The 26,914-nt window shown below is 37.7% G+C and overlaps 1 protein-coding gene across 1 annotated transcript in view; it reads right to left on the bottom strand.

The window, feature by feature from the left end:
• The window catches only part of TRAIP (TRAF interacting protein), a 47,678-nt gene that overhangs the window by 6,533 nt on the left and 14,231 nt on the right, over window positions 1-26,914 (bottom strand). The window contains exons 6-12 of the mRNA XM_058166707.1: window positions 21,832-21,959; window positions 11,100-11,194; window positions 9,711-9,824; window positions 8,474-8,561; window positions 5,339-5,428; window positions 5,042-5,130; window positions 3,036-3,185 (exon numbers count right to left, since the gene is read on the bottom strand). Coding sequence (XP_058022690.1) covers window positions 3,036-3,185; window positions 5,042-5,130; window positions 5,339-5,428; window positions 8,474-8,561; window positions 9,711-9,824; window positions 11,100-11,194; window positions 21,832-21,959 — 754 coding nt within the window. The remainder of the gene's footprint in view (window positions 1-3,035; window positions 3,186-5,041; window positions 5,131-5,338; window positions 5,429-8,473; window positions 8,562-9,710; window positions 9,825-11,099; window positions 11,195-21,831; window positions 21,960-26,914) is intronic.

Raw genomic sequence — 26,914 nt, 5'->3', positions numbered from 1 at the left:
TTGCTCATGTTGATTATACTTTCTGTGAATGAAGGGGGGATTTCTTATTCTTATTTTATTTTTTTGCATTTCTATAAAACTTTTGTTTTGTATATATTTCTATGCTATGTAGATTGTATTACTTTTATCTCTATAATGTGATCTTCAATAAAAACTATTAGCTGGTTGAAAAGAATCATAGACAGCAGGAGTACCTAGGACTCATAGAGAAAATAAATGCTACTGTAAGAAGCTCAGAACAGAACAACATACAATCTGAACAACAACAAAGGATTCAGAACATCTATTGTTTCTGCATTACTGCTAGTCTTCATTCTTTGGCTGAAGTCTAACTTAATTCTCCCCCCCTCCTTCCTGTTGATTCATTCATTGTGACAGGAATTGATTGACTGGGTTGTTGCCAGAGCCTGACGTAATGAGTTTAAGAGTGAGTGACTGGCTCAAAGTCACCTAGCCAGCTTTCATGCCTAAAGTGGGACAGTTTCCTCATTTCTAGCCTGGTGTCTTAACTACTAAATCAAACTAATTCTTAACACAGGGGAGAAAATGCATTCTTGCTTTTGCCTTCAGTGTTCAGCTGAAATACTGTATAGATAAAAGTCTGGTTAGTAATATATTAGTAAGCTAGTTTAGTATAGCAAATTTATGAGTCATAGATTATTTAGTATGAAATTTAAAGGACATTTGTATCCTTCTTCCATGTATAACTCCTTATTGTTTCTATCGGGCTTCAATTACCTTTAAATAGTAGACTTGCAAGTTATAAATTGTTCTTTCAGAACTCTTTGATATGAAACAATTGAGATGGCTTTTGAAAGACATTTATAGAAATCAGAAAAATAAGGGCAATAGTGTTTATACATTCAGTTATATTTGAGGCATGTTTCTACAGGGCTCAAGAACTACTAAATTACATTTTATTTCTAAAGCTTAGCCATAGAATTTAAGATGATTGAAAAAATTGTTCGTGGCATTTGCATAAAATGGAATATGAGACAGATTGAGCAAATATAGGGATAATAAAAGTAAAGAAATTGTACTTACGGGTTTTTATCTAGCTTGATTTTTTTGGCAGGAGCAACAGCTGTCTTATGAGGCTTTGGAGTCTCTACATCAAAGGTAGCATTAAGGTCAATCTCATCATTGTGAGCAGGTTGATGAAACTTTGGGTTCAGAAACTGTGCAGGAGCAGGGCTGTAAGGATCAATTATGCAACTATCACAACTGCATATAACATGATTAAGTGGATAACAACAAGAGTGCATCCTTCTCTACTTCTAGCCTATTTCACATGCTATCACCCTAAAAATTAGTACTGGTATCAAAAGGAAAAGGCCATAAAAAAGAATAAGTGAAATCTCATTTAAAAATAAAACAATGAGCAAGTATTATGTGTTCATACTTTGGATACTGGCTATGTGTATCTTTAATATTCTGGAAAACATATCCATCCATCCCTCCCTCCCACTTTTATTGTAACAAATAACTAAAGGTGGAAAACTTATCCAACACAACATATCCAACAGATATTGCTACCCTGCCTCATCAGGGTAGAGCACTGTTCCTGGGAAGGATGAGCAAAAAATACTGGGGGTATTCAGTAAGAATATACAGAATACTCAGAAGAGTATCAGAAGAAACTGAAGAAACAAAAGTTATGATTTTTAGTTGAGTTGCCTCACTCATAATGTTAATAAACATAGAATATTAAAATTTTCCTACAACTATGCAATTAATCTCTCTAAATATTATATATATGTGCTATTTGCTTCACCACGTATCCAACATTTATAGGACCTTTCTCAGTGATTTTAGCTTCTTATATAGGAGTATAATGCCAACTGTGAATCATTTTTAAATATCTTCCCTGATGTTTGCTGATTTTAGGCATAATATCTTCATTGTTTCAAATGTTAATGTTCTCCCATTGGTCACCTTTCAGAGACAAGCCGACTAAGTGCTTCACTGGTTAATGATGGTACTTTTATGGTATCTTGTAGGACTCCTATCTTTTTTTTCAAACTCTGGAAAAAAAAAGTAGGGGGAAAAAAGAAAATTGATTAAAGTCAAGATATATATTTTCTGTTTTATATTGATTCTGCGTTGATATTTTAGGAAGAGAAATCTGCACGCTTTCACTTTAATGGGAATTTTTTTTGAAAAGAATCATAGACAGCAGGAGTACCTAGGACTCATAGAGAAAATAAATGCTACTGTAAGAAGCTCAGAACAGAACAACATACAATCTGAACAACAACAAAGGATTCAGAACATCTATTGTTTCTGCATTACTGCTAGTCTTCATTCTTTGGCTGAAGTCTAACTTAATTCTCCCCCCCTCCTTCCTGTTGATTCATTCATTGTGACAGGAATTGATTGACTGGGTTGTTGCCAGAGCCTGACGTAATGAGTTTAAGAGTGAGTGACTGGCTCAAAGTCACCTAGCCAGCTTTCATGCCTAAAGTGGGACAGTTTCCTCATTTCTAGCCTGGTGTCTTAACTACTAAATCAAACTAATTCTTAACACAGGGGAGAAAATGCATTCTTGCTTTTGCCTTCAGTGTTCAGCTGAAATACTGTATAGATAAAAGTCTGGTTAGTAATATATTAGTAAGCTAGTTTAGTATAGCAAATTTATGAGTCATAGATTATTTAGTATGAAATTTAAAGGACATTTGTATCCTTCTTCCATGTATAACTCCTTATTGTTTCTATCGGGCTTCAATTACCTTTAAATAGTAGACTTGCAAGTTATAAATTGTTCTTTCAGAACTCTTTGATATGAAACAATTGAGATGGCTTTTGAAAGACATTTATAGAAATCAGAAAAATAAGGGCAATAGTGTTTATACATTCAGTTATATTTGAGGCATGTTTCTACAGGGCTCAAGAACTACTAAATTACATTTTATTTCTAAAGCTTAGCCATAGAATTTAAGATGATTGAAAAAATTGTTCGTGGCATTTGCATAAAATGGAATATGAGACAGATTGAGCAAATATAGGGATAATAAAAGTAAAGAAATTGTACTTACGGGTTTTTATCTAGCTTGATTTTTTTGGCAGGAGCAACAGCTGTCTTATGAGGCTTTGGAGTCTCTACATCAAAGGTAGCATTAAGGTCAATCTCATCATTGTGAGCAGGTTGATGAAACTTTGGGTTCAGAAACTGTGCAGGAGCAGGGCTGTAAGGATCAATTATGCAACTATCACAACTGCATATAACATGATTAAGTGGATAACAACAAGAGTGCATCCTTCTCTACTTCTAGCCTATTTCACATGCTATCACCCTAAAAATTAGTACTGGTATCAAAAGGAAAAGGCCATAAAAAAGAATAAGTGAAATCTCATTTAAAAATAAAACAATGAGCAAGTATTATGTGTTCATACTTTGGATACTGGCTATGTGTATCTTTAATATTCTGGAAAACATATCCATCCATCCCTCCCTCCCACTTTTATTGTAACAAATAACTAAAGGTGGAAAACTTATCCAACACAACATATCCAACAGATATTGCTACCCTGCCTCATCAGGGTAGAGCACTGTTCCTGGGAAGGATGAGCAAAAAATACTGGGGGTATTCAGTAAGAATATACAGAATACTCAGAAGAGTATCAGAAGAAACTGAAGAAACAAAAGTTATGATTTTTAGTTGAGTTGCCTCACTCATAATGTTAATAAACATAGAATATTAAAATTTTCCTACAACTATGCAATTAATCTCTCTAAATATTATATATATGTGCTATTTGCTTCACCACGTATCCAACATTTATAGGACCTTTCTCAGTGATTTTAGCTTCTTATATAGGAGTATAATGCCAACTGTGAATCATTTTTAAATATCTTCCCTGATGTTTGCTGATATTAATCATAATATGGAGTTTTGTGCGAGTCCATTGGCTGTCAGAAATAATATGTTCTCTGATTTGTCAGCCACTTACTTTCCATTTGTGTTCTCTCTCTCTCTCTCTCATCTCTCTATCTTTTAAGGCTACCCAAATATAGAATGATTCATTCAAATTATACTAAAAGTAGAAAATGATAAAAAAGATTCCATACATCCAGACAAGATACTCCATATAGTAGATTACTAACAACCCAGAGATCTCACTTGATGCATAAATGACTGGTTCAAATTATCATATTTTAGGAATATTGTGCAAAGACCTGTTGACAAGTCTAATATTGAGAAAGATGGAAAGAGGGAGCCAGCAGCAAAGACTTGATTAAAGTAGCAATGGGTGCACCACTGCAAATCTTGAAGGACCAGGTTGGGTACAAATAAACCATAGAGAATCTCTGCTTAAGTGGTTGCTAAGAGTTGATACCAATTTGATGGCTGATAATCAAACACATCCTACTATAAGAGGTTCTACATTACCACTGCAATTTTGTTAGGATTATATAGATATTGGTATGGTAAATAGCAGGGATGCGGTGGCTCAGTGGCTAAAATGCTGAGCTTGTCGATCGAAAGGTCGGCAATTCAGCGGTTCGAATCCCTAGTGCCGCATAATGGGGTGAGGTCCCGTTACTTGTCCCAGCTTCTGCCAATCTAGCAGTTCGAAAGCAGGTAAAAATGCAAGAAGAAAAATAGGGACCACCTTTGGTGGGAAGGTAACAGCGTTCCGTGCGCCTTTGGCATTTAGTCATGTCAACCACATGACCATGGAGATGTCTTTGGACAGCGCTGGCTCTTCGGCTTTGAAACGGAGATGAGTACCGCCCCCTAGAGTCAGGAACAACTAGCACATATGTGGGATGGGAAACTTTACTTTTACCTTATGGTAAAAGGCAAGATACTGATGTTTATTAAAAGGATCAAACTCTCTTAAAAGGAAAACTCTCCTCCCAAATATTGGAATACCATTGCCACTCAGATCATTACTGGAATAAATGGCCAAGTTAACTGATGTAATGTAAGAAGAAACTTCATAGTTTTGAAGAATTTGGTTCAACATTTTACAAGTGTCTGCATTTTAGGCATAATATCTTCATTGTTTCAAATGTTAATGTTCTCCCATTGCTCACCTTTCAGAGACAAGCCGACTAAGTGCTTCACTGGTTAATGATGGTACTTTTATGGTATCTTGTAGGACTCCTATCTTTTTTTTCAAACTCTGGAAAAAAAAAGTAGGGGGAAAAAAGAAAATTGATTAAAGTCAAGATATATATTTTCTGTTTTATATTGATTCTGCGTTGATATTTAGGAAGAGAAATCTGCACGCTTTCACTTTAATGGGAATTTTTTTTTTTTGAAAAGAATGTTAAGTTATGAATACGGAACACAAATAATGCATTGCATAAAGGTTGAAAGGAAAGTCTTACTGTAATCTCTTTATCTGCATTTCTTAGATCTGTTTGTGTATTTTTCAATTCTTCAGTTGTTTTCTCCAACTCTAGGACAGTTTTCTGGAGCTATAGATTAAAAACTATGTCAGAAAAACAGAATTCAATGTGGAATAAAGTGACATAGTTTTATGTATCCCAAAATTACAATAATTGTGCTTAATAAAAGCACGTTCCCAATGCAGTGTTTTAAAATTTATCATATTATAACAGAAACCTGAAAGAACCATCTTGAATGCGAACAGCTCACCTATGAAAGAATAATTTCTTGTCCTATCAAAGCACCTGCAGAAGGAGGTTTCAGGGAGCCTCATGAGAAGCTATTAATGCATTCTGAAGCAATACTTATTACTTGTAAATGTATGAGTTTTTGTGATCCCCAGCATGTACTCAATTTTTTTTAAATCAGCCTTCTGTTCTATATCTTGCCCTAATACCATCCAGGTAGTTTATGTGGTAAGATGGGCAGAAAGAGAATGACCCATTCAATGAATTTTCATTCCTGTGTGTAAGCTTGAACTTGTTCTCCAATTCCAGTTGAACATTTTAACCACTAACCAAATATAAGCTGCTCAAAAAAATAAAGGGAACACTTAAACAACACAATGTACAGTAGTTGAATGTGCTGACAACACAGTCACACAAAAATTATCAATGGAAATCAAATTGAGCAACCCATCGAGGTCTGGATTTGGAGTTACACTCAAAATTAAAGTGGAAAACAACACTACAGGCTGATCCAACTTTGAGGTAATGTTCTTAAAACAAGTCAAAATGAGGCTCAGTAGTGCGTGTGGCTTCCACGTGCCTGTATGACCTCCCTACAACACCTGGCATGCTCCTGATGAAGTGGCGGATGGTCTCCTGAGGGAACTCTTCCCACACCTGGACTAAAGCATCCCCCAACTCCTGGACAGTCTGTGGTGCAATGTGGCATTGGTGGATGGAAAGAGACATGATGTCCCAGAGGGCTCAATTGGATTCAGATCTGGGGAATGGGCGGGCCAGTCCATAGCATCAAGACCTTCATCTTGCAGAAACTGCTGACACACTCCAGCCATATGAGGTCTAGCATTGTCTTGCATTAGGAGGAACCCAGGGCCAACTGCACCAGCATATGGTCTCACAAGGGGTCTGAGGATCTCATCCCGGTACCTAATGGCAGTCAGGCTACTCTGACGAGCACATGAAGGGCTGTGCAGCCCCCTATAGAAATGCCACCCCACACCATTACTGACCCACTGCCAAACCGGTCATGCTGGAGGATGTTGCAGGGAGCAGAACGTTCTCCATGGCGTCTCCAGACCCTGTCATATGTGCTCAGTGTGAACCTGCTTTCATCTGTGAAGAGCACAGGGCGCCAGTGGTGAAGTTGCCAATCTTGGTGTTCTCTGGCAAATGCCAAACGTCCTGCACGGTGTTGGGCTGTAAGCACAACCCCCACCTGTGGACGTCAGGCCCTCATACCACCTTCATGGAGTCTGTTTCTGACCGTTTGAGCAGCCACATGCACATTTGTGGCCCGCTGAAGTCATTTTGTAGGGCTATGGCAGTGCTTCTCCTGTCCCTCCTTGCACAAAGGCGGAGGTAGCAGTCCTGCTGCTGGGTTGTTGCCCTCCTATGGCCTCTTCCACGTCTCCTGATGTATTGGCCTGACTCCTGGTAGTGACTCCATGCTCTGGACACTACGCTGACAGACACAGCAAACCTTCTTGCCACAGCTCACATTGATGTGCCATCCTGGATGAGCTGCACTACCTGAGCCACTTGTGTTGGTTGTAGACTCCATCTCATGCTACCACTAGGGTGACAGCACCGCCAGCATTCAAAAGTGAGCAAACCATCAACCAGAAAGCATAGGAACTGAGAAGTGGTCTGTGGTCACCACCTGCAGAACCACTCCTTTATTGGGGACGTCTTGCTAACTGCCTATGCTTTCCACCTGTTGTCTATTCCATGTGTGCAACAGCATATGGAATTGATTGTCAATCAGTGTTGCTACCTAAGTGGACAGTTTGATTTCACAGAAGTGTGATTGACTTGGAGTTACATTGTGTTGTTTAAGTGTTCCCTTTATTTTTTTGAGCAGTGTACTTATGCAATTGTATATACTGTACACTATTGAGATGTGCCTGTAATATGTATCAATATTGAACCACAATAATTGGCATTATTTCAATATATTTCAGTAACCTATAGATTAAAAGGCATGTACTCTGCTCCCTCTGGTAGTTGATATCTTTATCTCAGTGAGTTGGAAGCTTGATTGGCTATCAATATTTCCTATACCTGGTCTTGGAATGTATTATGTAATAGATGTTGCTACTTTAATCATTCCTGAATAGGAACAAATAGGCACAAAAAACAGGAATTTAAAGGGTGATTTTTCCCCTATACCTTTTCACAGAATAATTACCAAAAAACCAAAGGTGACCCAATCTCCAATTACAAATTACTTTTACCCAAGCACGTGATATAAAGGAAGGGTGCAAATGGATGACTATTGCTCAGCATCATTAAATAATTCTGTTCTATCTGCCATTCTGAGTTAATCTTTTGGGTTCACATTCCTTGTATTAATTCTGAGCATCCTCAGAACAGGGCATTAAGGCACATCCTAATTAGGACATGTGCCTCTCTTTATTCCGCTGAGATAGTGTTATTGGGAATATTTCAGGGCAGTCAGTGCTTAATTAAAGAGGGTAGGAAAGCAGCAGCTACATGATAACTTGAAATCGCTACTAACAAATAGTTGCTGGCCCCTTCTGGCTGACCTCTGAAAATGGTGTGCTCACTGGTGACACAGATTTTAATAAGCAAGAATTGATTGGTAGAAATCACACTTCATTAGACTTTTCTCTTTTTGTGTGTGTGCAGAAATTGATGAACAATTTGCCAGTATTTGGCATGTTGCATAAGTTACATGGACAAACTGATGGATGAAACAGTGACAATTTTAATTAGAAGGGTTCAACTTAACTTTCCAGTTAATAGGTAGTTACCAAATTGACTATGCCATTGGCCAAACAAAAATGTATTTAAGTGACAGTACAGAGAATGAATTTTAAATAGAGGCTCTGCATGTATCTGCAGGAACATTAATGCAACCTTTACCTTATGATTAGCAGAAAACAACTCCTTTCTCAGTTTTTCCACTGTATCATTTGATGCTTTCTGAGATTCCTTCAGACTTTCATACTCCCTGAAAGAGCAACAACTAGTCAGTCAATCTATGGAGTTTGCTTGTAAAATAGTACTTAGAGACACAGAATAAAGCCAGTAAACAAATCTGCAATTTATGATTTAAGTGGCTGCAAAAGTTCCTGTTACATATAAACAAGCAGTTTCAGTATTGAACAGGCCAGCTCTGATTTGCACAGTGTTAACACATTGACACAACTGAGAAGGTGAGAAAACACACTTTCACAAGGGAGCACTGTTAGGTTTGGAATAGGTATTAAAATGGCAGAAAAGCATATATCAAAATCCAAAGTGAACAATCTTTACTTATGTGCAACGTTTTATATTCTACTGAATTTACACCTCGCTGGAATGGTATGTAACTCATTTTGGTGTTTTTTTAAAAAAAAGCTTAGGTTGTGAAATCATTTCAGCAGTATTATAAAACAGTGCTGAAGCTATTGGTTACAATGCAGATACTTCATGATGTAGCTCATTATTAAAAGTTGTGATTATCCATTTGCTAATGTTGCCTGCACAAGCTGCAAATTAAAGATGGTATAAATAGAAAGACCTCTCACACACCCTGTAGGGACCAGCAAGTACACTGTACTTATTGTGCCACAGCAACGCAAAGTGCTTTGCCCTGCACAGGGGAGATATTCAGAGGCCGTGCTGCATTACTCAGAATCATTACAATCATCCTTGTCTTCCGTTCCCATCAAACAATCACCTCCTAAAAACCCTGGCAAACCTCTAAAAGCAGTTTCCATAGCAATGATGTGTCACTAATACAACAATAGTGTGCTTGCTGTGTTGAAAATCTACCATTTATGCCACCTTGGTAGCAGCAGGGCTCATGTTATAGAACAAACTGCCAGCGGGAAAAGGGCTCAGAATTTGTTTATTCATCCAGATCTTTTAATAGCTCCAAAATTAAATTTTTATAGCTTTTAAAATTATTTGCTTTTTAATTATGAAAAACTAAATTTTATATTTCTGTAATCCTCCTGGAGCCCTTAAGGGAGCGGACAGCATTTTCTAAATAAATAAAAATATTCTTTGAATCTTAATTTGCAGCTAGAGTCTCAACATTATTCTTATTTCTTACTCCCTGTTTCTTTAGAGGGTGCTATGCAAAATGCCTAAGCCGGGAGACTTTCTAACATACTTTTTTAGTGAGATGCAATAGATTGCAAGCTGTTCCACTGCTGCTTGCCCTGCTCCCATTTCACGGATCATCTCCTCTACTTCGGAACGCTGACTGTGTAACAGTGTCTCAATTCTGGAAAGGAGATAGGTAGGTTAGGAGTTTTCTGCCTCTGCTAGTCGTAATATAACATTTAAAAACTGAGAATAGTCCGTTCTGTATTTCAGAATGGTAGAAGTTCTAACCCCCTCAGCCCAAAGCTTTCCTCAAACATTTACTAGTATATTTTAGCCTAGCAGTATGCAATTTGCACTGCTACTAGATTAGAAGTTATACACAATGAACAATCCAATGAGCTCAGTAATCTGGTCCTTTCTAAGTCGTTTAGGGACAATTAAGATTTTTTTGTTCCTTGTTTATAATCAGCCTATTGGATTGAGAAATATGAACCATACATGTCATTCACATGCCATTTCTCATATTTATTATATACATCCTGAAAAATGAAGGCCCATCAGAACCTTGGAGTACTAGAGTTCTGTCCATTTTATTAATTTGGACCATTTTCAAACACATCCATGAATAAAAATAGGACGAGGGACTGGGAATATAGGTAGTACTTGACTTAGGACCACAATTGAGACCAACATTTCTGCTGCTAAGTGAGACATTTGTTAAGTGAATTTTGCTCCATTTTACAACCTTTCTTGACATACTTTTTAAGTGAATCACCGCAAGAGTTAAGTCAGTAACATGGTTGTTAAGGAAACCTGCCTTCCCCATTGACTTTACTTGTCAGAAGGTCACAAAAGCTGATCACATGACTCTGGGACACTGCAAACATCATAAAAATATGAATCAGTTGCCATGCATCTGAATTTTGATCATGGACATCCTGCAATGGTTGTAAGTGTGAAAAATGGTCCTAAGTCACTTTTTTCAGTGACATAATAAATGAACTGTTGTAACTTGAGAATTACATGGCCCTTGAAAATAAATGTTTAATTTAGAATTACATTTTCTTGCTGGACTAAGATAGGACAGTTTGTCCAGCAAATTTAGCAATAATTCAGAATGGCAATGGTGGCACTGGCAATGAAAACAGAGTTAAAATACATCCTTCATTAAAATCCAGAAAATTCAAATTATTATTCTTACCATGTTTGCTCAGATATTAATTCAGTATTCAAAAGAGAATCATCTTTTGTATATGAAATTGGGATTACATATTTTCTAGAATATTGTCTGTAACACAAGTGTCAAACTCGCTGCATCAAGTTGCCATCACGTTACGTATTGCGATGTTTTTTCCCTTCACAGAGCTGGGGTGGGCGTGGCCTGGGCGTGACACATCTAGCCCATGGGCCACCAGTTTGACACCCCTGGCCTATAACATAAAGCTTCTCTAACCTCTCCATAGATTTCACCTTCCTTCGCAATTTTTGAGTTTCTTCTTTTGCACTCTTTGTTTCTTCTTGCTCCTGTTCTAAATATCTCATTTGTTTCTGAAAAAAAAGAAAAAAAAGAAATATTAATGTTTGGAAAACTTCCAGCGCTTTCGGTGCGAGATCTGCGACCTCTGCAGGTCCGTTCTGAGCTCTCCTTGTTGGGGGCTTCACTAGAAGCCATAGCCATCTTGGAGGGGTGGTGAAGCAAAGGGGGACCGCCTTGCAGGTCGAGGGGAGCCGCATCTCCTTTCCCTGACTTGGAAACCCCCCTTATCTTAAGACTAGGAGCAGCGGCAGTCAAAATGGCTGCCATGAAGCCGGGGAACAGCCAGAACCATAAGTATGTGCAAGAGTAGAGAAATGCTGAATGGTGTGTGGTCTGGGTAAGAAAAGATTTACAGCTGAAGTTGGACCCCACAAAAAATTTAAGGGAATACCTTTTAGAACAATTTGCTATAGCGGCATGCAACTATTGTAGAAAAAAAGCATATTGGAAATTTAAAGAAGTAACTATCTGCTTAAAAAGAAAATTAAGTGGGAAATTGAATCCCCAAAATAAAAGGCACAATATTAAGAAGGCATATTAAGATGCTGGAACTATAAACCTAACTTTTCTTCAAATAATGGAGCTATAAGATAGACTAAGCAAGAGAAATAAACTGAGCTTGTCAAAATAAAAGTAAAACAGCAGCAGAGTCACAATAAAAGCAGAGATGAAGCAGAGTGAAGTAAAGAGTGCCACCTGCTGATGATAGTAAATTTTTGTGACTCGTGAGCAAATATTGAAATGGAGGGAAATAACTGCTGAATGATGTATATTTATTTTCTAACCACGAGAGACTGGAATATTAAAAAAAAGAATTGGTATCTGGACCCCTAAATACTATTGAGAATACAAAAACAAGAGACGACTTCCGGTATCCGGCGGCAACGGACATCTGGAGGTGCCTCTCCTGCCTCCAGTGTCCGAATCCGGCCGCCTCCGAGGCCCTTAGGGGCCAGGTGTTCCGAAAAGGACACCTGCCGCACGGACGGCTCGCCAGGGGTCTCCCAGCCGACATACAGGACTGGGGGGACCGATGCTGGCGCGTCCTAGGCTCGGAGGGGTTCGGAGGCCTCAGGCCGCGGCCATTATTTTGGTCGTCGCCTGGGCCGCTGTGCCCGTGACACCGGGCTTTGGATTTATAATTGCAGCAGCCTGGTGGCGAACAGGAACGGAGAAGAATTGAGGAAGGGAGAAGGAAGGAGATATCGGCAATGTGAGTGGAGTGCTCCGGAGTGCGGGGGGGTTTCTCTTCCCTGCGACTGGAAGGAGCACGAATCACTTTGGAGAGAGGAGAACTTAAAATAACAAGATTACCGGTTTTGTGGAGCTCTGGAGAGAAGAGGTGATGGAGAAATTTAGGAGGGAAGGTTTGGGGCCCCTCCTCTGGGGAACAATGGTGGCGCCCAGCTTCCGCCTTCACTATGAGAATCTTGATGACATCACTTCCTTCGGCTTCCTGGTTGACTAACTGTACTCTGGACTCGTTGCTCCTGTGAGTGCCCCCTGGTGGATCCGGAGGAAATTACAAGGATACTGTGCTTGCCTGAGGATTTTAAAAAATTTTTTTAAATGGCAAAAGGTCAGAGACCAACTGCTGGAGAAATGGAGAGAATTTTGGAAAAGTTATCTAATATGGACAAGAAACTGGATGAAATAAGAGCAGAAATTGTGACTATCCAAAAGGATTTAAAGGACACTCAACAAGTCTCAGCAGAAAACAAGCAGAAAGTGGAAGGTCTGGAGAGATGCGGCAGTGCAGAAAAGAGAGGAGACGACAGGCAATGCTGTGCTTGGACTACAGATGGATAAAATGTCTTATTTCCTTAGGTTTCAAAATCTGGAAGAAGTGGACCAAGAAGACTTGAGAGATGTTGTGACTAAACTGTTGGGAGAATTTCTTGGGAGAGGTGTTGACTTTATGAATTGGGATGTGGATCGAGCTTATAGAGTTAATTCAAAATATGCACGCACGCATGCAGTTCCTAGAGAGGTTCATGTCAAATTTTGTGAGAAGAGAGACGAGAGATGAAATTCTTAGAAAACATAGGAGTGGGGCACTGACTTATAGGGGCAGGGAGATAGCCATTCTGAGGCAGATTCCCAGACAGGTACGTGAAATGAGAAAGAAATATTACTTTTTGTCAAGCAAATTGTACCAGAAGGGAGTAGGCTTCAGATGGCTGATGCCAGAGGGATTGATGATTTTCCGGGAGGGCATTACGAAAAAAATTAGTACAATTATGGAGGCTGCGGCCTACGGGGAGGAACACAAACCCCCCCGGGAATTAGATGACCCGGGAGTTGAAGAAGGGGAGGTTATAGACCATGGGGGGGAGGCGGCTGCCGCTGTTGCGGCCCTGGAGTTGGGTCAGGCTGAACCCAGAGTTCTGAGATCCAAAACTAGGAAGTGACAATGATATTTGGTATTGTGTTGGTTTTCCTTATTCTCCTTTGTATGATATTCTGATTATTCTTGACCCTTCTTTATTGCGTATGTAAGATTGATAAACTTAGCTACTTCGTATCACCTGCTTGCCATATGGCTGTTGTATGTGTTTAAAATTTTGAGTAAAATTCTTATCTTGTATAAGAAAAATGAAAATTTACCATACCTGATATGTATTTGTATAAACCTTTTTTGACCAATAAAAACTTTTTGGATAAAAAAAAAAAAAAAAAGAGAATACAAAAACAACTTGAGGAGTGAAGGATCCCTGAAGTAACTAACTGATTTGATTGGACATTGATGAGACATTTAAACTTGATTAGTAGGTCTGGTTTCTGAATGGATGATTGAGGAGACCTAAACAAAATGGAGTTAATAACTCAAAATAAGAAAGACATTAAGGACCTTATCCTGGAACTGCACAAAGACTTGCTGGAAATATTGGATCATATAGATAGAAGACTGGAAAACTGTATACAAGAGATGAAGAGCAAAGATCAGGACAAGAAGGAAAAAATGGAATTATCAACTGGAATAGAAGGAGAATTAGAACTGAGAGACCAGCAAATGTAAGATAACAAGGAGGAGACAGTATTAAAATTAATAGGAATTGGGGAATTAAAATAGGGGGAAAACACTTTAAAAGATTTAAAAAAGAAATGGGAGAAACAAGAAGAGGGGGAAATGATAGGATTTAGAACAGAAAGCTGTCAAATTGAACTGTGGGGAAAGACAGAGAAATGAGGAAAAATTAAATTATGGATTCAGAATATAACCTCAAAGTAGATGGAATGAAAGACTCAAGAGGAAAACAGGAGACAAGTTTTTTAAAAAAGGTAGGATTAAAGGAAGAGATGTGGATAAGAGATAATGGTTAAGGGGAGAAAAAGAGTTAAAGATATGTCATGATTATATGATAATAATTATATTAATATTAGAATATGGTTGAATGATGGTATTATTAAAAGTGTTTAAAATATTGTGTAGGTAAAGTGAAAGTAGATATATTTATGTGTATTAAATAAATTTTAAAATATATAGAAAGGAAGAGTTAGAGAATGGGAATATGAATAATAAAACAGAGTATCATGTCTTTGAATATAATAATACAGATGGGGGGAAAAAAGAAAAATATTAGTGGAAGTTTAGAATGGAAGGGTGTAAAGCAATGTATCACAAAGCCAAATAAGTTAGGAAAAGAAATATGAAAAATAGACACAAAGAATGAAAATAGTGGTAAGATTGAAATGTGAGGATGTAAGAAATGGATATTTAAAACTTTAGGTCCCCTCACAATAAAAATAAAGAGCTAGGAAAGAATAATAAAAAGAGAAAAAGAAAAGAAGCAATACCAACTTCACATATTACTTCTTCTTATAGTCCATTTGTGATCATGAAGCACGACCAAGGACCAGAAGCCAGACCGCAGCTGCAGCATTAGCCATTTCAAACCCCTCCAATCCATACATGCAGCAGACTGACACCCACTATGAAGATGTAGCACGACCATGAAGCCAAACAACAGCAATGCAGCTCACCAGCTCAAATCCCCCTGCAACTCAGACTAATCTGAGCAGAACCAAGCCCCCACCCAAACAGGACACACCTCCAGCCAATCAGAGCAAAAAAAAAACCCCATCCAATCAGAGCACAGCCAAGCTCCCACCCAATCAGTTCAAACCCCCACTAGCAGTTAAAAAGGAAGAAACAGCTGCAATCACACATTGCTCCCAGAAGCAAGAAGCTGAAGCCTGAAGATGACAAATGAGACTTCGTCGAAACGTTGCCAAGACACTTCCAATTTTATGCAGGAGAAAACCCAAATAACCAAAGACCTACATACAAACACCCGTGAAAACCTCAGAAAACAAATACACACACACACACACACACACACACACACACACACACACACGTATATGAATGACTAGAATGATGATGTGTATAAAATTAACATGAAGATTAATTAATATTATGATAGTACAATTATGATGATGATGATTAACAATATGTGTAAGTGATTAAGTCTGTTTCTTCGATTATTAAATGCAATTTAAAGAAGCTGTATGATTATAGTATAGCAGGATACAAAAGAAGGTTATAAAATATTGCTTTTTAGAGAAGCTGATTTCATATTGTTTTCTTTTTATTTCTTTTCAGGAACAGCTTCAGTAGTTTAAAATGACCTTTTGTAAACCGAACGTAAGAAAACTTTCCAAATCATTCTCCCGATTTATTATTTGTATTTGTTTTTCATATCACTCTTATTTTTTTCTTTTTAAAAAATCCACTTTTAAATCATTCTCTGTTTTATCCAGAAAGATACAGGCAGTCCTTGATTTAAGATGGTTCAAAGTTATGAAGGCTACCGATTAGTGTAATGAAACGTAGACCAGATTCCCAGGAAAGAGAGGCCGTATTCCAGAAAAGCTAGAGATAGTGAAGTTTTGATAGTTTGGTTGGGAGGGTGAGGGTCACTGCATCTCTTTCTTAGAAGTTCTCGGAGTGATTTAAAGAGTTTCTTTTAGATTGGCAAGATTTCAGCCTATAGGTGAGGAATAATAAAGAAAACTGCTTTGAAGTAATCCAGCCTGTTTTACTTGGTTTTTGGAGCCTGATAAGAATTATTGAATAATCTTGCATGTAATTTCTGAGCACATTGTTCCCAGAGCCTTAATTTATTCTATAGTCAAGCAGTATTGCTCCAATGTATTAACAGATCTCTTCTCCTTTAATTCTAACTTCTTTAATTCTCTTGTCAACCTTCAAAGTCTCCTCTTATCATATACTGTATAATATAATTTCAGAATCTTGATAACTTCTTTAGAACTTTTAAACATCCACAAGAAAAACACTTTCAAATCCATCTAACTCCTTAACTTTCCACAATCAACTAGTCCTCCTTTTGTTGTTTTCCAAAAATTACTTTCGTTTTTAATCCTTGATCTTAATAAAGGTTATTTCATCCAGGGAAGAAGGAAATTTTCACAGTATGATAAAACATGCCTTTCAGAAGATTCTTAATATTTAGATAAGCATTGACAAGCAAATTCCTAAAGTAATTAAAATAGGAAGTAGGCAAATCTAGTGTTTGTTTGAAGATGCTGACCTCAGATTAGAAAGGACAATTTTTCTTGGCTTCCAGAGCTCTTAGCTGGAGATCACTATTTTCCGATCTCTTATCTCTTTGCAGGCAGACTCTATATGAAGCATACTTGTGGATTATCCTAATCTTCCCCTTAAACAGGAGAGGAAAGAACCAATGAAACTTCTTGGATGAGAAGAGAAATGTCTTCCACAGGGAAAAGAAGTCCAGTTGCCTTTTAAAGAAGCACCTTTGAGACAACTATGACCTGGATGACTGAGAATTTCCACAGGCAATCAAGAGAGGAGTTCCAGGGAGCCAATTTTCTCTTCTCTTTTTGCCATTAGCTCTGCAGTTACTTCCCTGGAAGTCCACTGACACTTCTGAACTTTAGTATTGGAGAAGAGAATACCAGTAACAGGCAAAAAAAGAGGTTATCAACCAAATCAATTGTCAGAGCTGCCATCCTGCTTTGCTCCACCACTTCGCTGATGCCAGAACTGCCATACACCAAGGGGGTAGAAGGAGGGAGACATCACGTAAGGATGGGAGAGAAGAAACAGAAACCACTCTGAGCGCCTGCCAGAGACATTGACTGATCAGCTCCAAGGTCACAGGCTTGGCAAACCATTGCTGAACCTGCCAACCACCAGACCTGGTACCAAAACAGTACATTTAAATTTAATTAGAAACTAGGGAAATAATGGGGGTGAGGATGGGGAGAGAACGAATCTGGGAAAGGTGAAAGTAATTGGGCCATTTGCGTGTGCAAACCTCAGATCTGGCTTTTCCCTGCTAAATAACAACTTGCCTTAACAGAAGCATTCCTTTCACTACAAAATGCAGTTGAAGGCTCTTCTTTTTTATATGGCCAAGTTGGGACAAGCCTGACATCAACCCAAAGTTCTCCCTTAAGCTAATTTTCTGAAGAAGGCTTTGATTCTGGGAAATGTGGAAGGAAAGAGAAGAAGACCAGCAGCAAGTGGAGTGCATTGTTAGAATAGCTGAAGGTTAGGGACAGTTGGCCATGGGAAAAAATCTATCTACATATAGTCCTCAAGTTACAATGGCAATTGGGATCAGAATTTTTGTCATGGTGTGATGTGGTCATCAAGAAAAATGTCACATGACCTCATTGCTTAGACACGGCAGTCCCTGCAACTCATTAAGTGAGGACCTTCTTGCAAATTACTAACAGCTTCCAACAACCAAAGCAGTGGTTGGATTCAATTTTTTTTACTACCAGTTCTGTGGCCGTGGCTATGTGGTCATGTGACTGGGTGTGTGTGGCCAATTTAGTTGTCCATTTTGCCAATTTAGCAATCCATTAAACAATACACAGCAGCCCCCTTTTCTATTCTGCATGAAGTTTTTGCTTTAGGTTTTTTTCTTACTGGGAGGAGAGGTTGGGGATTTCTGGGAATTTCTCCTCTGTGTTAGAGGCATCAAAATAACCAAGATGATATAAGGTCTCCTGCTGGAGCAGGGGGTTGGACTAGATGAGGTCCCTTCCAGCCCCGGATTGCTGTGCTGTTTCAAAGCATCATCTGAAGCTGCATCTAGTGCCAGGTTTGTGGTCTTTCCTTCCTCTCCTTTTTCTCTCCCTCCCTCCCTCTATCCATCCATCCATATCTCATTCACTTTCCCTTCCCTTCCCTCTTTCTCCCTTCCCTCCCTCCCTCTTTCTTTCTCTTTTCTCTTTCTTTCTTTCTCCCTTCCATCCTTTTCTTTCTCCCTTCCATCCCTTCCTTTCTTCTTTCCTTCCTTTCTCTCTCTCTTTCTCTCTCTCTCTCATCAGAGAGAAACCATGACACTATGTTATTTTTTTGACATTTTTTTCACATAAATTGACCATTATTGAAAGCTTGATTTAAAATGCATTTTAAAATAATTTTACAGAGGAAAAAATATAGAAAGAAATGACTTCTCCTTTCATTAGGACAAGTACAAACATTTTCATTAACTATACACTTACAATTTTACATTTCTTTATACAGTATCTTGTCATTTTCTCTAGATACAAAGGAAAAAAACCCTCTCTATTTCTCGTATCTTATCTAACATCTTTAAAACCTCATAATTCAAAGTTAATCAAGAAAAATTCCATTAGTTGTTACCAGAATATATTATACATCTTATTCTTTAATTCCTTCAAATGATGTCATACAAATTGAATTCTTATCAGCTTTTCTTCATCTGTTCTCAATTTTAATACTGTAGCTCATCACTTTCTCTAAAAATGGAAAAAACCTCTCTTTTCTCCATATCTTACCTTTTTAAAGCCTCATGATTTTGTCCTAGTCAAGAGAATCATATATCTTTTAACCTTGCACGAATAAGCTAACTTTGTACATCTTTCTTTTACTTTTAAGAGTTTTGATGTTTCTTCCTTTTAAGTAAAGTCTCCAAAGCTGATTTCTTTTCTTTCTGTCTTTATCTTTTCTTAGGAATTTCTTCATAATATATCTCTTTCGTAAATCCAAAATAAGAAAATTGTCCATTAAAATGCAGTTTCCATGAACAGGAATACACTACACAGGTTCAATGCAGTGGGCATTAAAAGTTTGCACTGCTGTCTTAACAGGAAAAGAATAACAGTTTTGGATTGTTTGAGACAGATTTCAAAAGCTTTTTGAAACTAAATAGGAAGAATAGACTATTTGATTTGATTTCAGAGAAAAATATCCTCAAATCTCAGAAACGCTATAACTGATTAATTATATGCACTAGGCTAAAAAAAAGCTCTAACCAGCTTCATTTATAGTTCTATATTACAATTATGGGATTAAAAGTTAAATAAAAGGATGCACAGAAAACCTGAAAAGCAATTTTAAGCTAAACACATTGGATATGTTGCAAGAATATTTCAAATTAAATAACAGGCTTAGTGCTGCAAATATATAAGTAACTAAAGATGGGGGTTGGGGGTTCTTCACTGCAATATCAATTGTTCAGGAAACTTACAATATTAAAAACAGTATACTTATTATAAATATATGTATTGTTCAAATACAACTTTAAACAAGAATCAGTTGAACACCATCCAATCTTTTAAAGAGCATTCACAGAAAAATCTAATGGCAGGAATAAGAATTTATAACTAATCTACATCAGTTATGAAATAAAAATCTCTCACCTAAATGTCTCCAACTGTTGAATAATCAAATGATATTCTTAGTTAAGGGTCTTCTTTTTTAAAAATGTGATGTTGGATCTCTAGCTCTACTGCTTATCTCGCTACCAAAAATCTATTCAAAGAGTTCTCTGCTAGAAGGTGGAAAGAGGCATTTTCTTCTTTCCTATTGCTCTTCATTTCTGCACAACCCTTCAGAACAACTTTTCACTGGACAAAAGGGAAGAAAAACAAGACCTCTCCAGTGGGAAGCCTATACTAAGGTCCCTTGTGAGGATATGAGGACTTTTCACTTGCTGAAGATCACTATTGCTTCTAACTTCCTTATCAGGGATTTATGATGGAGTGCAGTTTACTTAAGCATTTTGTTTTTCTTTTCTTAGGAATTTCTTCATAATATATCTCTTTCGTAAATCCAAAATAAGAAAATTGTCCATTAAAATGCAGTTTCCATGAACAGGAATACACTACACAGGTTCAATGCAGTGGGCATTAAAAGTTTGCACTGCTGTCTTAACAGGAAAAGAATAACAGTTTTGGATTGTTTGAGACAGATTTCAAAAGCGTTTTGAAACTAAATAGGAAGAATAGACTATTTGATTTGATTTCAGAGAAAAATATCCTCAAATCTCAGAAACGCTATAACTGATTAATTATATGCACTAGGCTAAAAAAAAGCTCTAACCAGCTTCATTTATAGTTCTATATTACAATTATGGGATTAAAAGTTAAATAAAAGGATGCACAGAAAACCTGAAAAGCAATTTTAAGCTAAACACATTGGATATGTTGCAAGAATATTTCAAATTAAATAACAGGCTTAGTGCTGCAAATATATAAGTAACTAAAGATGGGGGTTGGGGGTTCTTCACTGCAATATCAATTGTTCAGGAAACTTACAATATTAAAAACAGTATACTTATTATAAATATATGTATTGTTCAAATACAACTTTAAACAAGAATCAGTTGAACACCATCCAATCTTTTAAAGAGCATTCACAGAAAAATCTAATGGCAGGAATAAGAATTTATAACTAATCTACATCAGTTATGAAATAAAAATCTCTCACCTAAATGTCTCCAACTGTTGAATAATCAAATGATATTCTTAGTTAAGGGTCTTCTTTTTTAAAAATGTGATGTTGGATCTCTAGCTCTACTGCTTATCTCGCTACCAACTTGGTTTCCCATCATTGGAAATCTATTCAAAGAGTTCTCTGCTAGAAGGTGGAAAGAGGCATTTTCTTCTTTTTCCTATTGCTCTTCATTTCTGCACAACCCTTCAGAACAACTTTTCACTGGACAAAAGGGGAAGAAAAAACAAGACCTCTCCAGTGGGAAGCCTATACTAAGGTCCCTTGTGAGGATATGAGGACTTTTCACTTGCTGAAGATCACTATTGCTTCTAACTTCCTTATCAGGGATTTATGATGGAGTGCAGTTTACTTAAGCATTTTGTTTTTTCTTTTCTTAGGGACTGGAGGCCATAATCAACATTTATTCAACTGAATAAAAAGCCAATCCTTACAAGTCTAAAAAAACTTTTAATACAAGATATTAGCTTTACGAAATATATTTCCAAGCAATGACATAAGATATAATCTCAAACACCTCCCCACCAGTTTAATGATACATTCAGGATTGAGTAATGTTAGACATGGGAACTTTGTGCCCATATAGATGTTATTGCAGTATAACCCTTTCACTTTAATTATTGATGCTTATAAGTCTGATTGGATTGAAATCCAATTATATGTGTTGGACCAACTGCTCTCTACCGTTGTGCAATATTTGAACTATTTTAGTAAACTATGGAACATTGCTGAAGCAAGCACCTTTCTCCCATTCACTTAAGATTACCTTAATAGCCAATCTTTTTACCCCTGCAAGATTAGTCCAAGATAAACAATGAGCAGACCACACCTTAACTTTCAACTTTAGAGATGACAATCATAATATAAACCCGATAACTTTCAACATACCTTGAGTGTAGAACAAAGCATTTCCATGTCAGAAATAGCTTTCTGGAGTGATTCTATAGTGGCATTACGTAGATCCAGCGTCTCTCTCAATGAATTTACAATACATTGACAATCTCGTTTTTCTTTGTCTGAAGCAAAAAATTATAATGGAAGTAAGGGCCCACCTGAATTTTATAAATTTTTATATTTAGATAAGAAATAATTCTTAATGCAAATAACAGAGATCTAGAATTGAGTGAGAAAGGGAAGGAATTTAGCCAGAGGCAGTACATACAACAAAGTACAGTATAACAAAGTTGTAAGGGACCTTGGAGGTCTTCTAGAACAACCCCTTCTCAAGCAGGAGTCTACACCATTCCAGATAAATGGTTGTCCCGTCACCTCTTAAAAACCTCCAGTGATGGAGCACCCACAACTTCTGGAGTCAAGTCATTCCACTGATTAATTGTTCTCACTGAGGAACTGACTCCTTAATTCTAGATCGGATCTGTCTTTGCTAAGCTTCCATCTGTTGCTTCTTGCCTTTTAATAACAACAGCAACAGCAACAACAACAACAAGAGTTGGAAGGGACCTTGGAGGCCTTCTAGTCCAACCCCCTGCCCAGGCAGGAAACCCTACACCATCTCAGATAGATGGTTATCCAACATTTTCTTAAAATTTTCCAGTGTTGGAGCACTCACAACTTCTGCAGGCAAGTTGTTCCACTTATTAATTGTTCTAACTGTCAGGAAATTTCTCCTTAGTTCTAAGTTGCTTCTTTCCTTGATCAGTTTCCACCCATTGCTTCTTGTTCTACCCTCAGGTGCTTTGGAGAACAGCCCGACTCCCTCTTCTTTGTGGCAACCCCTGAGATATTGGAACAATGCTATCATGTCTTCCCTCGTCCTTCTTTTTATTAAACTAGACATACCCAGTTCCTGCCTTGCCTTTGGGTGCTTTGGAGAATAGGTTGATCCCCTACTCTCTGTGACAGTCTCTCAAATATTGGAAAACTGCTATTACGTCATCTCCAGTCCAGTCTTCATTAGACTAGACATTCTCAGTTCCCGCAAGTGCTTATTGCACGGCTTAGCCTCCAGCCCACCAATCATCATCTCTCCACTCTTTCTAGAGTCTCAGAATCTTTTTTGCATTGTGTGGACCAAAACTGCTCCACTAATTTAGTTACTTTGCCAAAGAATGCAATAAAGTCACTGTCTTTATTTGGTTCTCCAAAAGCTGTGGGCATATCTATTTTTTTGGAACACTCCTCTGGGAATTGCTTCCTTTTCAGCTTTGTTTTTGTATTATGTATGTGCAAATATATAAGGAGAGACAATTGTAAAGAAAGAGGTGGAAAAAGGATGGGCTGACATACAGTGGATGAGATTCAAGCTGAACTCTCTATCTCCTTTTGGTTTCTACATCATCCACTATCTCATTCAGGGCAATTACAATCTTCTACAGTCCTAAAGGACTTTTCTTGTAGATTAATGATTCTCCATTCTGTTGTAAAAATTGTTTGGGAATTTGCCAAATTTGCCATTGTATCAATAGCACTGGATACAAAGTGCTAGAAATAATCCTTGTTAAAAACTTAACCAGCTTTCAAAGCCTCTTTTATATCTCTTAAGAGCTTGTTCAGTGGGCTGAGGTAACACACACGCTACCATCCCTTTTCTTCAGGATCAGAATTTACTCCAGCACAGGGGTAAATGCCTTGTAAGGAGTCACTGAAATCCATGAACTAACAGTTATAGAATGACGTAATGCTAAAGCTTTGAAGGCCAATGGTAGTAGTATTATATTTTGTTTTCTCGATGAGGATTCTCATAGATTGATACATATTGAGAAAAAGTACAGTGAAACAAGAAAGCAGGGCTGCTTTGCTGAACTATTACGCTGCTGTCTTGTTATTCACTTTCACTACAGCTTGTGCTTTCAGTTCAGGAAAACAAAACTCCTGGCCCAGTTTATATAGTTGTAAATATTATTATCCTTTAAGATCTCATAAGAGGCAAATGTTACGTTCAAGGAAGGAAGATCTGTGAAACTGCCTCACTCTCACAGGTAAAGGTAGAAACCCCTGTAGATGAACTTGATTCCTGGGGACTATAGTTTTTTTGAGTATGGAAATGGTTTGCCCTTGTCTTTTTTGGGGATGTTTATTATCTGTCCCTGGTATTCATAATGGTACTCTGCTTAGCTCCCAACTGAAAGACTGTTAGTTTCAACCACCGAGAACCTCAACCATTAATTTTCAAAAACATGGCTCCCAAATGCTTCTGATGCAATGTATAACTGATTTTAGAAATCTACAAGTCAGCAAAGTATTCTGATACGTATTATTTCAATTGCTGGAGCCTCAATATAAAAAAGTAAATTGGATAAAATAACGTTACTGAGTCCTGAATTTGTACCGTTATGGTCAAAACCTGGCTCACTTAGAGCAATCATTAAATTACTTTGAAGGTACAATGTAATTTGTATCTATAATCTATCTCCCATTCCTCTCTTGAAGCTAGGAAATCAGACAGACAATAGTAATCAGCAGAGGGGATTTACTTATATAAACTTACACAAGCACACAGACTAGTGCACCATATAACTGTACATCATCTACTTCCTTGACAAACACATACATAATTTTATACAAATGCTTACAAACAAAAAACAAGTACTCACTTTGAGTATTGTTCATATTCACTCCTCTCACTGAGTCAATCAGCAGAATCCAAAACATACACTGAAACTGTCCATCACTTGCAGAGTCAGCCAGCAAAAATTCAAATTCGACCATGCAGTTTTCCTTATACTTGGATTCATACTGCATCTCATGGTGCTTTCCACTGGTACCCATACCTTGTATGGTTTTTTTCAAAACAAAATTTGCTGGCCAAACTAAAATTCCCTCAAATGGGTTCAGAATCGGACAAGGGAGGTGGCAGAAAGCACAAGTCTGCAAAATGGCAGGAGGGTGCTGCAAGTAATTGACTGCCTTCCTTCTCATTCTTTCAGTCTGAATTACAGTACAAAACTGTGCTGGCCAAAACCCGACTCATCTAAAGCAACCAAATCACTTTGAATCTACAACGTAATTTTACTAGCAAGCAAACAATAAAGCAGCATCTACTGGGCATCCCAAAAGCATTAGCACTTTGCTAGGCAACCCTGATCAAATGCAAAACCAGAGTTTATATACTCTTGGCCTATTAAATTGCAAAGGCAAGGCAACCAAAAAGGTGGACACAATGGAAATTATTGTAAAGCATGACCTTGGAGTGTTTTTGGATAATCTCCCTGGATGACTTTATAATGTACTAGTTGGATGACTTTATAATGTACTCCCTGGATGACGTTATAATGTACTAGTGCTCCGCTATGAAACTATGTGATCAGGCCTGATAAATCGACACTTATAGCTTGAAAATTAATGAGTTGTTACGATCGGCCTTTCCTCTCCCCTTCTTTCCCTCAGGTTGTCCCCATTGATCCGTTCCTATCCCCTTCTCTCCCTCAGGCTTGCCCTACAGAAGCCTCTCCTCTCCCGCTTCTCTACCTCAGGCTGGCCCCATTGATCCTCTCCTATCCTCTTCTCTCCCTCAGGCTTGCCCCACAGAAGCCTCTCATATCTCCTTCTCTCCCTTTCAGATGGGGAGTAGAATGTCTAAACTCCCAGCCGGCAGGCCACATGAGTCACATGTTGGCCATGCCCAAGTGGCAGTTGGAACAGAGTTCTTTTCAGGTGGGGAGGGGTAATAGAATGTCTAACTCATTAGCATCAGGGCATGTTAATAATAATATAAGAAATACTAATGATCTGATGGTCATTTTGAAAAATCCTTTCTTAGTGAGCACCTACAAGCCAAGAGGAACATATGTGCCAAATTTCAAGTTTGTAGGCTTTACAGTTCTGGAGATTTTGTGATGATGCGTGAGTAGTATTTCGCTTTTATATATATATATATATATATAGATAGATAGATAGATTTCTTCCTACTAGTTCAGCATGCCAGCAATACTAGGTCTGAGATATAGTCAATGAATGCAAATAATTTCATTTAGTGGGCTACAGGCTCCTACTGATTCTTCTTCCTTTCACTGCTCAGGATCAATTAGTGAACACAGCATGTGGGGGGGGAAATGTCCATTTTATCAGCACAGTACATATACGGGAAAGAAAATCATCCAGTAAGAATGAATGTTTTAGAAACGATGACTCTTCCTGGCTGCTCTTATAAAACTTTCTTTTTATGCATTCTGATATTTTAAGACTTTTGTCTTTCAAATTAAATGACATTTTCTTCACTCTTTATGACTCATAACCATCTATAGAAAATAATAAAAAAGATCATATTCTTAAAATTGTGGAAATGGAGGAGAATGATTAATTAGACTCTCAGAACATCCTCCTCCCTTCGTAAGTTTCTTACTTTCAGTTCAATGAATCAAGCATATAATGTTTCTATTGTACAACCCTGGACACATTAGCAGATAAATACAGTATTTTCCAAAATAATTATTAAAAGTTGGAGTGTTTGAATGTCATCAAGCTCAATTTTATCATGTAAAATCTATGGCCAAACAAGATTTGGCCTATAATCAACTAGTGGTTCTTGTTTGTTTGTTTGTTTATGGGAAAAGATGGTGGTTCCTGGCCTTTCGTTTACTGCCAACAGAAGAGAATATACGTAGCTCAGAATTGAACTGTGGAGTCTCTCAGAGTTTGGTTGAGTGCTTGCAGACATTTCATTACTCAACTAGGTAACATGTTCAATCCTAGAAGACCTGAGATTTGCTTTCTGTTTATATACAGTAGCTTGCCTGTCAGTGTTAGTGGGAGTATTTTTTCTCCCTGTTAGTTTCTTGATTAGACTGTTATTTACTGTTTAATCCCTGCTTAGTGTTTTTGGATTGCACCATGAACACCAGTTAGGAACAGTTTAGACATCATAAAACTCATTAATTTCACAACACAGGGATAGATTTAACTTGTAGTTTGGAAACAGTAAGCATCCTACACCAAGCTAAAACCCAAAACAACCAGGGGATTCCTGGATGCTTGGCACTCAAGATAAATAAACAGGCACATAGAGATAAAC

This window comes from Ahaetulla prasina, chromosome 2 (genome assembly GCF_028640845.1).
Source record: "Ahaetulla prasina isolate Xishuangbanna chromosome 2, ASM2864084v1, whole genome shotgun sequence".
Lineage (NCBI taxonomy): Eukaryota > Metazoa > Chordata > Lepidosauria > Squamata > Colubridae > Ahaetulla > Ahaetulla prasina.
Note: the sequence above shows the minus strand (reverse complement) of the source record. Positions and strands in the feature narration are given on the sequence as shown.